Source organism: Ascidiella aspersa, chromosome 1, assembly GCF_963924565.1.
Source record: "Ascidiella aspersa chromosome 1, kaAscAspe10.2, whole genome shotgun sequence".
NCBI classification, from domain to species: Eukaryota; Metazoa; Chordata; class Ascidiacea; order Phlebobranchia; family Ascidiidae; genus Ascidiella; species Ascidiella aspersa.
In genome coordinates, this window is record NC_139447.1 from 17,703,205 (window position 1) to 17,716,662 (window position 13,458).

Here is a 13,458-nt window from a genome sequence, read left to right on the forward strand (position 1 = left end):
TCCGCTTTTTTCTCTCTGAAAACTTCAAGTTAGACGGTGCTGATGTTTCTCGCTGTTTGTTGTCTGCGTGTTGGTGTAAGACTGGGGTTGGCAACCTACTGTAATTCATCGGGTCCGTCGCCTCTTTGACAAACTATACACGAGTTCATTTCAAATACTTTTTGACTATTTTAACTACGTGAGTGCAAAAAATGTTCTCGCTTCGTGCGAATGATCTTACTACGTCCGGTTTGTTAACGTTTTGATGCAGTATTTTAAACTAGATCAGCGCCTCTTTACCGTTGCGCCGTGGAAAGATGCCAAGCGCGTCGCGGACAAACCGAAAACGTATTCAAAAATATTTGACATATATTTTTTAACACTTTTCATTTTAGGCAATGTAAGAAAAACTTAAAGAAATTTAAAAGAAATGCCGTTAAACCCAAAAAAAATCGCGCTCGCTTCGCTCGACCAAACCTGAAATGGTTATCAAACCCTGAACTAGATAAATAAAGTTATACCGTTTCTTCGAAATAGTTTTGTATGTCGTGCTAATCGAAAAATGATCTCCGTTTAGTATTGCAGGTTGCGAAAGACATGCTTGTAATTTAGCCTAGTCCCGTACATGGATCTACCCAATTCAATCACACATATTTCACGGTTTTGGTTTAGTTGTTCGCCTGAAGTTAACGATTGCACACTAAGCGGTTTCGCAGCTGGCGCCTGGCAGGATTGTCGATAACGCACATGTTCGCTTTGCTTCTAAATGTTCGCTTTTGCTGGATGTTAATTGGCTCAGAGCTGCCAAATCAGACGAAAAAACAACAGGGAATTCCCTAAGTTGAAAATTCGGAAGCCCCCCGTTTTAATTTCTGGATACGACCCTCGTTGTGCCTGAACAGTATCCACTAGTTTTTGCTCACGCAGTCTTTGGATAAGCACAACCGCACTTCATGCTTTTATAAACAGAATATATATATATTTTAATAACTTAATTATATAAAGTGGGGTATGTTGATTGTATTACATTGATTTGGCAGCTCTGAAGAGCTGAAAACAACAATTTTATGTAGAAGAAACGAAAGCTTGTCTCGCCTATGCACTCATTCAATGATTAGTGTGACGTCATCATAAAGAAAACGGAAATACATGATTCGTACTAAATCAGCAGAAATATGGTGAGTTATGGAGACCCCACAAAAGTTTTAGGCAAGCCCACTCGGGGTCGCGACCCACAGGCTGGAGACTACTGATCTAACATATGTGGTTACTTTATGTCATGCCAAATTTGTGTCATTTAAAGCAATTTCTTTGTTGAAGACGCCAATGAATTTAGTAGCCAATAAGGTATAAGGAATATGTCATTATGACATTTTTTTGGGGGGGTGTCAATTTGCTTGATTGTTTGCACCTTGTTTACTGTCCGACTAGTGCTAAATTTTTAGTTTAGATTGTTGTTTCTTATAAAGTTTTAAATAAGACACCTTCACTGACAGCCCTTATTTGCGATCCACAGGTTGGAAACCATAAAAAAAATAATTTTAGTACTTAAAATATAAATAGGTTTAAACCAACCTGTCGAAAGTAGAAATTAATTCTCCTGTTTGAAAATCCCATGTCTTTAAAACCCCAGATATGTCAGTAGAAGCCACAATGTTTTCATTAGCGTGGACAAACTCAATAATCTGATAACATAAAAAAAAAAGTTCTACATAAGAGAAGTCAGGGTACATTTTAAGCAAATATATATATATATATATAAAATATAATTACAATAAACTTGATCTTTGCAAACACTATTTTTAAGCTGTTTAACAAACTGTAGGCCACCAAGCTGTTAACTCTACTTAATTATTACATATTATATTGTTCCCATAAGTTTGCTGAAGCATGTTTTCTTTAGTGGTTGGCATTCATGCAGCTTGTCTTAGTTCATGTTAGTTTCAAGTGTATTTTATTTATTTATTTTACATTTATTATTTTAAATATTTTTTACTATGTGTTTGCATAGATAAACTGATGCTGTCATTTAATTGGCGAACTGCATATTATATAATATAAGTACTAAGACCTTGCTGGCTGATATTTGTTCAAAACGGTGAGTTTTTAAGCTATTAAAACCTATTAGTATTTTGTGTGTATAAGGTCGAGACACAGGTTGAGTGAGTACAAGGTGACCAGTTCTAGTTTTTATTATTTTAGTAAAATTATTTTTTTTTAATTAAAAGCACCTGGTTGTGGTCAGAGAGTGATAAAGGAAGAGATTCTCCAACAGAACTGATGTGAGATCCTGGCTCCAATGAACTTTTTTCAGGCCGGTGTAACCTCCAATTAGCATAGTTACGTGAACAAACACATCTATACATAATGTTAAGTACAAACACCATCAGCATTCCTGTAAAAAAGCGGATATACAAAGTTAAACACTATCAAAGTTAAATACAAAATTAGTGTGGTGGTTTCATATAATTGCATATTAAATAGGCATGGTTATCATACGATACTTATCTAATGCTAACCAACAATAAAAATATAAAAGCCATAATATTTGATAAAAGCGACATTTCGCAATTTACAGACGTTTCAGCAATAACTGATGCCATCATCAGTGTAAAAATCAAGTGAAGATAAAAGCGATAAAATGTAAAAAAGAAAGGAAAAAAAGGACAAAAATAGCAGCGAAAAAAGGATTTTATTGAAGTTACTAAAAAAACCTGTGTACTGTGTTCCAAAGTTTATTGCTAACCAACAATTTTTGAAAAAACATTCTAAACAATAGCAGAAAATTGGAAACTAGCTGTTTTCCACAAAGTTCAAGGTTATTAGGCTATTGGTCTTTATTATCACACAAAAAATGTAAAGTGTTTTTACATGAAAATAAAATATAGCAAGTGGAGCTTAAAAACATTCATTTCTACAACAGATCAGATTATGTTAAACTTTTCTCAATTGCATTACCTGAAATTGCACCAAGGAGAAGTGTTAAGTAGTAGTCCAAGCCAGTCATTTGATATTCTCCAGTGTATGAAAGTTGTTTTGATTTAGTGTTAACATGATGTGATACTGCAACAGCGATCAGTTTAACAGGTAACAGATTATTTTGTAAATAAAAATAATTTTACCAATAAAATAGACAAAGTTTAATAAGGAAAAATTAGAAATACAGACATTAATTACATGAAAAGTCATGTTCATTATATGAGCCAAAAATTTTTTTTGAGGACATATCTTTTTTTTTGTATAATTATTTTTCCGAAATTTATTTTTAGTACATATCTTGAAAACATCGAAATAATGTGCGTTAAAAATGTATTTCATCGGCTACATATTGCTTTTTCGAAATTATGTGGATCAAAAATTTATTTTCAGACTACATTTTGGGTTGTGGGTGCATTTTCAAAGTGGAGAGGGAGCGGTAAATCCCCTTTGCATCTGTAGAGTCATGTACGAAGGTGGAAAATTTTGGCCTATGCCTATTTTTGCCATGCAAGTAAAGGGAAAGTAGAACAAGCAATATGTAGCCTAAACCAAAGTGAAAGATATAATATTTAAAAAATTATATAACAAATATTTAAAACGGTAGATCAATGTTTTAGCAAATGCAAAAATAACCCTGAACAAAATATACAAGAACCTATTTTAGGCCGCTCTTTAATCTTGTTTTAATCAATTACTTTACTTAAAGGAGAGTCATATTTCCCAGTGTAGCTTACCAACTGCAAATGATGATTCATTGCCATTTGTATGCTTCAAATCAGACATATATTGAGGAAAATTATTTGTAGAGTTTCGGTTATGTTTTAAATCGATTGGTAGAAACAATACTGGAAGAATGCTTACAAATCTTAAAAATAATAGTTTTTGATTAGGTTCATTTACACAATCATTTCATGATTTATATATATATTTTAACATATACTGAAGAAACTGTTTTTCAAAGGCTTTAAAAATCTACCCTGCAATGAGGCTCGCACTTATAACCTTGACCATACTGCAAAAATCTCACAACTTTGACTAATCTGCCAAAGAAAGAAATAATAGCAAAATGTTAGAGGTTGTTAAACCTTACTGCAGGCTAGGTTTTTCAATCTTGAAGAGATTGACTGGTTAACAAATAGGTTTAGTATTTAGTTTACCCTTATACATATTTAATTTGAACTTGAGCTATCATACCGATCAGCCAATGTAACATTGTAATATGCAAAAAGTGTAGGCCAATGGCGAAACCTCAAATTCTGAAAGGAAAATAAATCTTCGGTTGTCCATTTAATGCTTTCTGTATAGAATAGTTGATTTTCAGATTCCTGCAAAAACGTAATCATGTTGAATTAATGATGTAAAACAATACAAGTTAAAAGTGAAGTAAAAACTAAAAAGCTAACCTGTGAAATTGAAGTTTTTTGCAAATTCTTGGTCGCATAGAAGTCCACTTTTCTTTTTGTACTATCAAGGGAAAATGTGCCATAACCCATTGGGTCACTGTAAACTAAGCAGGCAACCCAAATCACCATCAATACCTTTTGAATACAAACAAACTACTAAACAGGTTGAAGTTGTTTTATATTCTCCTAGGGGCTTAGCACAATCCCCTCTTATATTCTACAAGAGAAACTATTTGTGAGGTTTTTACATTTTTTCCTATAGTGGTTTATAAGAGAGTGTAGGTTTACTATATTGCGCTTGATTGTGTTGGTCAAAAAAGATTTTGTAATATGCTTAACATTATCTTTATAATAATATGCTTAAAATTAGGAATTTTAAATTTATTTTTATCCAGGTTGCTGTAAAGATAGCCTCACTAGTCCTACTCTTGAAAGTTTTCTGTTAACTAAAATATTAAAGTGCTTCCTGATTCCTCATAAAAGTTTAGAAGTCAGGTAGGATAAAATACATGTCAAAACATAGTTACAAGACATGCCCTACAAGGGTATATTCCTAAAACATTTGCATTGGATAAAAAATAATATTAGAAAAAAATTTAACTGGGGACACTCCTTTTTGTGTGTTAACTTTTAAACCCTCGGGTTTTATCTTTTATTAATTTTACAATAACAAACCCAAACAATATTGTTATAGTGATTAAGGCAAAAGTCTAATGGCTTCTTACAATGTGTTTAACAATGCAATACTTAGTTCGAAAAAAAAGTTGATTGCAGCAGTTCTAAAGTGAGAATTTTTTTGTTTTCAATGGGGATTTTCTCATGTTTGATGCAGTTTAGAACTTGGATTATGGGTTTGCTTAAATATCACGCATCAATCAAGTCTAAACAATTGCTGCTACAACCAAAATTAGATCTTTAGAGCCATGCCGATAAGTCACATAATTAAACACGCCATTCCATTAATGCTGCTTTCACATAGGGTGTGGGGTGTTACATTGTGTGGGCATTAGGTTAACCGATTTTAGACACACAATATGACATAATTTAAAACACATCACATAATATGAAATTTATTTATAGTGACACGGACTGCAAACGTTTAGGCATAAGTAAAATGTTATGCCATATAAAATATGTTTGCATTATTTATGTCTTTTACAAAGATCTTGCACTATCCGTAACATTACTTTTTGGTTTTATGCTGATTACCACATTTATCTTCCAAAATCATGGGCTATAACATGAGGATAGCAGTTTAACATGTTACAACATAATGTGCAGTAGTGATAAAGAGCCCACAGTATGATGGATTGTTTTATTTTGTTTAACCATAGGTGTAATTAATTTTTAACCAATTAGAATAACTGGTAAATATTCTATTTAACCTGGGCAACATCGGGTAATTCGTCTAGTACAAAAATAAAAATAACCATTTAAATGCATTTATGTAGAAATAGTAATTTATACAACAGTTATACAGTTCTATGTTAATGACTGATTCACCATTAAACCACGCTGTATCATCCGTGTGTCAGCAAAGAAAAAAACAACCCTTAAACGCTTGGGTATTTTTAAAATTGTTATTTGCTTTCCACCAGTTTCCAAAGAATGTGCTTCATCTGTTGTTGACATCTTCCTAACAAAATACATATCAAATAAAAAATGAACAAATTTGATTTTCTGATGTGCAGTCTTGTTTTGTCTGAATTATTATGTGGCCCCATTTTTATTGTCTGAAATTAATTATATTTGACATTTTATTGTTTAAAGCGGCCTAAAAAATAAAAGAAAAATGTAAAATATTTTTAAATACAATACATTGGTTTGCTTAAAAAATGTGCAGTCTTGTTTTGTCTGAATTATTATGTGGCCCCATTTTTATTGTCTGAAATTAATTATATTTGACATTTTATTGTTTAAAGCGGCCTAAAAAATAAAAGAAAAATGTAAAATATTTTTAAATAAATACATTGGTTTGCTTAAAAAATGTGCAGTCTTGTTTTGTCTGAATTATTATGTGGCCCCATTTTTATTGTCTGAAATTAATTATCTTTGACATTTTATTGTTTACAGTGGCCTAAAAAATGAAACAAAAATGTAAAATATTTTTAAATTTAAAAAATACATTGGTTTGCTTAAAAAACAAATTTTGACCTTTAACCCAAAGGAATTATGCTAGGGCAGGGGTGTCCAACACGTGGCATGCATGCCAAATGTGGCAAGAGACCTAATAAAAAAAACACACAACCACTCCACAAAAATACTAAATTTTTATTAAGCCTATTGAACTAACAATTACTTTTGATATTATTACTAGGGTAATTAGAATTTTTTGACAAAATTTACAGGTTACACTGGTTACAGGGTTGTTCCTAAGCAAAAATTTACACTCGCCAGGCAGGCGAGCAGCTATCAATCAGCACTTGCCCAGGCGAAATAACACTCGCCAAATTTGTTGGCACGCCGCCTGCAAAATTTTGTCCTAGCGGGGTCATTTCTTGGGTTATCGTTAACCTGTCTTGTGATTTCTATTAAAGGACGCTTCACCGCAGGTTGGTTCACGCCACAAACAAAACGCCACATTTCGCCTAACACTATAGTTACTGGTTAAACATCAAATAATGACAAATAATTGTAAATTCACAACTAAACCATTCATTCGGGCAATGGTTTTTTTCGATTCGTATCTAAACATAATTGCTATATAAAACATTTACAGACAGTTAATTTTTAAGCCAGGGGCGTGAAACTGTTTATCGCAACGGGCTATAATGTATAGTTATGATGGTGCTGCGGGCCAGACAATCGAACAACATATACATTTTTGGAACAATTTTTTTATTAAAACAACGTGAAATATTAATATATATTGAAAACACTGCACCCACAAAGTAAGATCACGACCATGTTACTGAATCATTACCAGCAGAACAAACAGTTTTATTACAATGCACACTATGACGCAATAATATATGTTTGGTCAGTGTGACATAATACAAGTTGAAAAATGCCAATAACTCCGTTACAAATAACTTTTCAAACAGTGAAAAGTATTTAAAATTAATGGGCTACCTGACGGAGCATGTGCGGGCCACGTAAATAGGTACAGCGAGCCGTGCTGTGGCCCGCGGGCCGTATGTTGCACGCCTCTGTTTTAAGCTTTGGCTTGGTTGACCGCTATGACCTTTAAGAAATCACAATAACATACTTCCGTAGACTAATGGCTAAAACTCAGCTGTACACAAGTTTGCGACATTTTTTTAAAAAACATTGCAAATCTGATAAACTTTTTCAAAGGTGTCAATGACCGGGTTAAACATTTAAAAATAAACAACGTTTAAGTTAAAGAATAACCTTATAACTACTTACCACTGCAGCAATGACGTCTTTGATTGTTTACCGGTAAACTAGTTTTTAAAACTGGACAAAGAGTCCTATTACGATCATTGCTTTGAAAGTGACCTTCGATTTACCTTATTATTTGTGTAGTGTTGAATGTATTTGCGCCTTAGTGTTTAAGGAAATACCTGGAAGTTGTCCTACATCAACTAATTAAATTTGTCGCCAAAGCTTTTAAGATTAAAAAGAATTAATTACGAAACTTTGGCATGGAAAGAAGTTATAAGATAAAACATTTTCAGACATGGCATAGAGTGGTATGTAGGTGTGTATTTGAGGTTCAGGAGTCCGCACCCCTAGTCACTTCTAATTGGGGGACAAAAAATAATAATGTCATCGTTTTAGTCCTGTACAGCTATCTACTCCTATCTAGCGACAGAAAAACTTATACAATACAGAATGCGTTCATAACACTTGCTTTATTCAGCTTGTGAAGCGATGGCGGCTGGCATCATGCTGTGCTTTATTGTCCCGCGTGTACAACGTTTATTGTGCAAAGGGGCTGTTTTAGTAACAGTGGGCGCGTGCGACTTACTTTTTAGAAAGAGGCTTCTCTCAGTGAATAACTTATTGTTCTTACTAAACAGCATATTTTACTGTCTCAAATTTAAATGCGAAACCTTAGGGCAGTGTACACCTCTCTGTTTGCACCTGTTTCATATCTTACTCCAATCAAACATATCAACACCAGGCCTACATGACTTAAAATTGTACAAGGGTGCAGTGAGCAAAATACTCCAGTTTAATGCATTTTTAGCAACGATGTTACACAGCCACGTCATAACATGGGGCCATACAAAAGTAAGTCTTAAGAACACTGCGGTTAATTGGTCTAAATTGGCAAAATGTTCGAATTAAAGTATGTTTAAACGGTGATTGTTTGGACCAAGCCATGGTAGAAATTTAACAAGTAAAAGTTGGCAAATGTATTTGAAACCATAGGCGTTAAACCAGGGGTCGGCAACCTACGGCCCACGGGCCGGATCCGTAGATTTTGGGAAATGATCGAAACATATATTTGACCAATTTAAATCTGTAGGTTTGAGCAATATGCAAACACGTTTATGTGCCTAATAAGTCACCTTTTATGTTGAAAGTTTTGCCAATTTAAATCCAATAAACGCAATATTTATTTATTTATGACGCTATGTTATGACATAGCTTTGTAACGTCGTCGCTAAGAATGCGTTAAACTTAAGCTTTTTGTTGTTGCGGCCCTTGTATAATTATATTTGTTTAGGCCTGGTGTTGATATGTTTGAATGGTGCAACAATTACAACAGGTCCTAACAGAGAGGTGTACACTGCCTCCAGGATTTGAATTTAAATTTGCGGTGGTAAAATATTTTGTGTTGTAAGAGCAATAGTTTTTTTTTACTTAGAGAGGCCTCTTTATGAAAGGCAAGTCGCATGCCCCTAGTTTTACTAGGAAAGTCACTTCGAACAAAAACGTTGCACGCGCAGGACAATAATGCACAGCAGGGATGCCAGCAGCCGCCTCGTCGCGACGCGAGCTGAATAAAGCAAGTGATATGAAAGCATTCTGTATTGAAGTTTTTCTGCCGCTAGATAGGAGTAGATAGCTGTTATGAACTAAAACGATGAACGTAACTTTTATTTTTTGTCCCCCAATTGGAGGTGCCTAGGGGTGCAGCCTCATATACCTCTACATAGCACCTTCATACCACTCTACGCCATGTCTGAAAATTTGAAAGTTCTACGATGTACACTTTTTCTATAATGCTCTGGACAAAAATCAGCCTGAAACATGCCATAGCAAACCATATGAAACCAAAAAAGAATAGCGGCAAAAACAAGATATGTCCCGAAAATAAATTTTCGGCCCATATAATAACGGCAAAAGCAAGATAAGTCCCGAAAATAAATTGTCGGCCCATATAATATGGTTTTAGCTGGGTACTTTCATTTGCATAAAGTTTATGCTATTTTTTTTATAAGCATATCAACATATATGTCCAGTGTTTTAATGAACCAGAAGTCCATTTAAGATATTCTTTTTAAATTACATAACTTGACTTAAACCTATGGGGCAAAAAATCTTAGTCGATTTTGAATATTTTTAAAATGGCTTATTTTGGATTCAAGTCATTTAAAAGTTACCACAATACTGGTTGTAATAGGGTGTATTCGTATAAATTATTCTTGATTGAAAATACATTCCTGAAAAAAAAATATGAAAAAAATAGGCGAAAATATTTCATTGAACATTACCTAGACTTTTTTACTTGCTGCAAAGCACTAAAATCATCTCCAAAAAGTTCACCATCGGGAGTTGATACTGGGTAACTATACATGTCTTCTGCTACATCAAGTCTTCTAATGTCAATTGACAAGACGGTCACAAAGAACATCATATGCATCAAAAAGTCTGACAAAACTCCGACCACAGCGAATGCACAAAATTCCTGAAAAAATATCATAAACATTTATATTAGACAGCACTTTTTAACTTATCTATTTTAAATTATTCACTTATAACAAATATTTAAAGTCAAAACATCTGGTGCCTTTATTTTGTAACCGTGATTAATCTTTATGAAACACTAAAATATTTGTTTATTATAAAACCATCAAAACCAAGGTTTTTCCAGGTTTGTAAGGTTTTCGTTTTACAGGAACAGTATGTTTTACCTGAATTTCTGGAATGAAAGTAAAGTAGCCAAGGCCGATTAAAACAAACTCCATTACAATGTTTTTAGTAATTGAACAACCCTCTCTTTTAAGACCAAGTGCAATCCGCTTTTCAACTTCCATATGGATAGGTGTTGCAACAACAGATTTGGTGATTACTAAAATGTTCTCCAGACCAATGATACACACCAAGTATGGAAAAATTTCTCTAAAAGAATAATATAGAGTTTAGTGAAAACAAAAAGCTTTTCACAAACAACACTATCTTACCCTCCATTTTGTATAGGTGCAAGGCCTGTCAATGAACAAAGACCAACAGCCATCATCAGCGATGCCATTACACTAACAACTGCACTAAAAGCCATTCCAATCTTGCTTTTGACAAAATTGATTTTTCCTGTAAATACAAGTTAACACCGTTTACCTTAGTTATCAAGCTCACAACACTACAGAAAAAAAACACACCACCATATTTAGATTAGGATGGATTTTTAGCAGACCTCTTTAATGATGAATCATGAATTATCAAAAGAAAAAAAATATAAACATCGGAACCATACGTAAAAAAAGGTTTTAACTATTTTGAATTAAATTTGGCAATAGTGACAAAACAAGGCGAGAACAAATTTATACTACATTATCTTTTGACAAACAATTTAAAAAAATACTAACTGATGCACTGCTTGGAACATAAGGTAACTAGACATATTTCATATTGTAAGGCTGCAACAGCAAATACAAAGTGTCCCCTATTCTCTCTTGAATGTTCATTGAATTATTTTAGTGTGTCTAGCTTACAAAATGTTTCAGAAGGATTGCAGTTAACTTTGTTATAGGTGCCTCTTTAACTTGAATATATTTTACACTTGGCAAAAAATGCATTTTGGTTAAAACAAATTTAAATGAACAAAATGCAGCAGGCAACGGTGCTATAGTCAATTCACAACTAGCTCTCACTGAGCCTGCGTATCTTAGTTTATTGAGTTTGACATCGATGCAGCCCAGCTGGTTTTCTAGCCTGACCTTGCTTGCATGAAAATCCTGACTGGGCCGACTAATTTCAGTAAGCCCTTCCAGAGGCATCATGTGTACTATATTACAGGTGCTGTTATCGTTCATCAGCAGGACTCCGGGACTTGATCACAGATTACACAAATTGTGCATTATAAACCCTGGATATTTCATTTGAGCTGACAGTCCAGGTTAGGTTGTATTTTGATATATGCAGTTGGTGAAACATCAATTGCTAATAGTCACAGCGCCTTTAAAAGGAATGTTTAGACTTTTTAATTTTTTTTAACAAATTGAATTGAATCACATTTGAGGGTTCTACAGACCCTCAACAATTTTTTTCAAAATGAACTGGAAATTTAAACTTTCTTTTAGGTGCAGATCACAAAAGAAATTGGCAGAAGGTAGACAGATTATGCGTCATGTGAAATTGCCTTCATTGCACAATGCATCACTCAGTCCAACTAGCGGATTGAAGAATATACGACAAGAGCAGATAAGCTGCTGCAATTGGTTTGCGCCGCACTGGCTTGCTCACCTGGACTGCCTGAAATAATAGTTTGACGTTGGCCTGAGGACATATTCCAAACGATTGAAGGATAAATGTGAGAATCAATTGTTTGCCATTAACCCCTCGGCAACAGTCACAAGATAAAGGTAAGGAAACAACAAAAGGATTTGGTCATTAACATATTGTGATACACGCCCACTGACGCAGAACTCAGGGTACATCAAGTTGGTTTAAATTTTGCATCAGCACTGAGAAGAGTTCCTACCCAATAACTGGTAGCAGCAGTTGAATCAGGTATATTCCGCAACCTACACATGTAAGTAAGTTGTCAACTGTACCTGGCGTCATCAGAACATACCTAACAGTCTTGACAAGCATGCACAATTGGCAATAAGATCTCTGTGTGCAAATAAACCTGTCATGATTTTAAGAGCTGACAAAGAGAATAACACTGTTATATGGGATACAGACATTTATGAACAAATAATAAAACCTTTACTTGAGGACACCAAGACATACTGCAAGATATAACTCAACCCCATGCATAACTTAAACACACACTCAATAAATTTGTTCATATTGTTCATAAGAAAAGGCAATGCCCATCCGATGACATTTTCTCTTTTTTACAGCACAGACGGCACTGCACCTCGAATATACGGGTTACCAAAAATACCACTACGACCTATTGTGTCATTCGTTGACAGCCCAACAGACCATCTGGCCAAATACATTTATTTCACATTCTTGACTTTTGTATGTAAGGTAGTCAGAAGTCTGGATAAGGCAAATGCCTGTCACTTTGTGACACATTTATAGTGCTTGCTTAAGTAGACATGTAGTGCATAAGCAGAGTTTTTTGGGGCAACTGTTTACTTCTTACACTTGCACAGCGTAATTGTCAGGTATTGGTTACAAATTATAGGCAGTAGTAACTTTATATTCTTTTCAGCACATTATATTATGACTGCATACAAATCACATTTGTAGTGAAAGTAGAACTGACACACAACAATGTTTTATAAAAGGACATCCGAACGCCCTGGAGTTTGACCAAGTTGATGTGCTAAATCCACTCCTAAGAAAAGTATTAATAAGTAAACGCATGTATGCCATCGGCATTACATTTAGTTTACTTTCAGTTAAGGATGTTCAAAGTAGAATCCCAAGGTATTCTAGAATAATAGGTTTCGAATCTAGAATAACGAATCCAGAATAGCGAATCCTAGTATATTTTTTTAATTATCTAACCTTGGTTTTGTTTGGGGAAGGGATTAATCTTAATCTACCCCACAGGGCCTACAATCACAGCAATAAATCGCCCAAACAATTTGCTAACATGTGTACATTATAATAAAAAAATCTCCCATATGTTTAACATTATTAACAACTGTCATTTGAAGCAGTTCTGTAAACTGTATTAAGTCAACTGTCCAGGTTGTTGCCAAAACTTATATTTTTGCCAATAGTGAGTACAATGAAACACTGCACAAAGTCTTAAGCAATTTGGTCCTGTTTTTAAAGC

General features: G+C 34.1%; 1 protein-coding gene across 1 annotated transcript in view; it reads right to left on the reverse strand.

Annotated features, from left to right (window-relative positions):
* The window catches only part of LOC146168128 (sterol regulatory element-binding protein cleavage-activating protein-like), a 48,693-nt gene that overhangs the window by 13,927 nt on the left and 21,308 nt on the right, over positions 1 to 13,458 (reverse strand). The window contains exons 7-16 of the mRNA XM_083388944.1: positions 10,682 to 10,808; positions 10,412 to 10,619; positions 9,992 to 10,185; positions 5,865 to 5,997; positions 4,362 to 4,496; positions 4,153 to 4,283; positions 3,693 to 3,823; positions 2,938 to 3,042; positions 2,211 to 2,374; positions 1,555 to 1,664 (exon numbers count right to left, since the gene is read on the reverse strand). Of these exons, the coding sequence (XP_083245070.1) occupies positions 1,555 to 1,664; positions 2,211 to 2,374; positions 2,938 to 3,042; positions 3,693 to 3,823; positions 4,153 to 4,283; positions 4,362 to 4,496; positions 5,865 to 5,997; positions 9,992 to 10,185; positions 10,412 to 10,619; positions 10,682 to 10,808 (1,438 nt within the window). The remainder of the gene's footprint in view (positions 1 to 1,554; positions 1,665 to 2,210; positions 2,375 to 2,937; positions 3,043 to 3,692; positions 3,824 to 4,152; positions 4,284 to 4,361; positions 4,497 to 5,864; positions 5,998 to 9,991; positions 10,186 to 10,411; positions 10,620 to 10,681; positions 10,809 to 13,458) is intronic.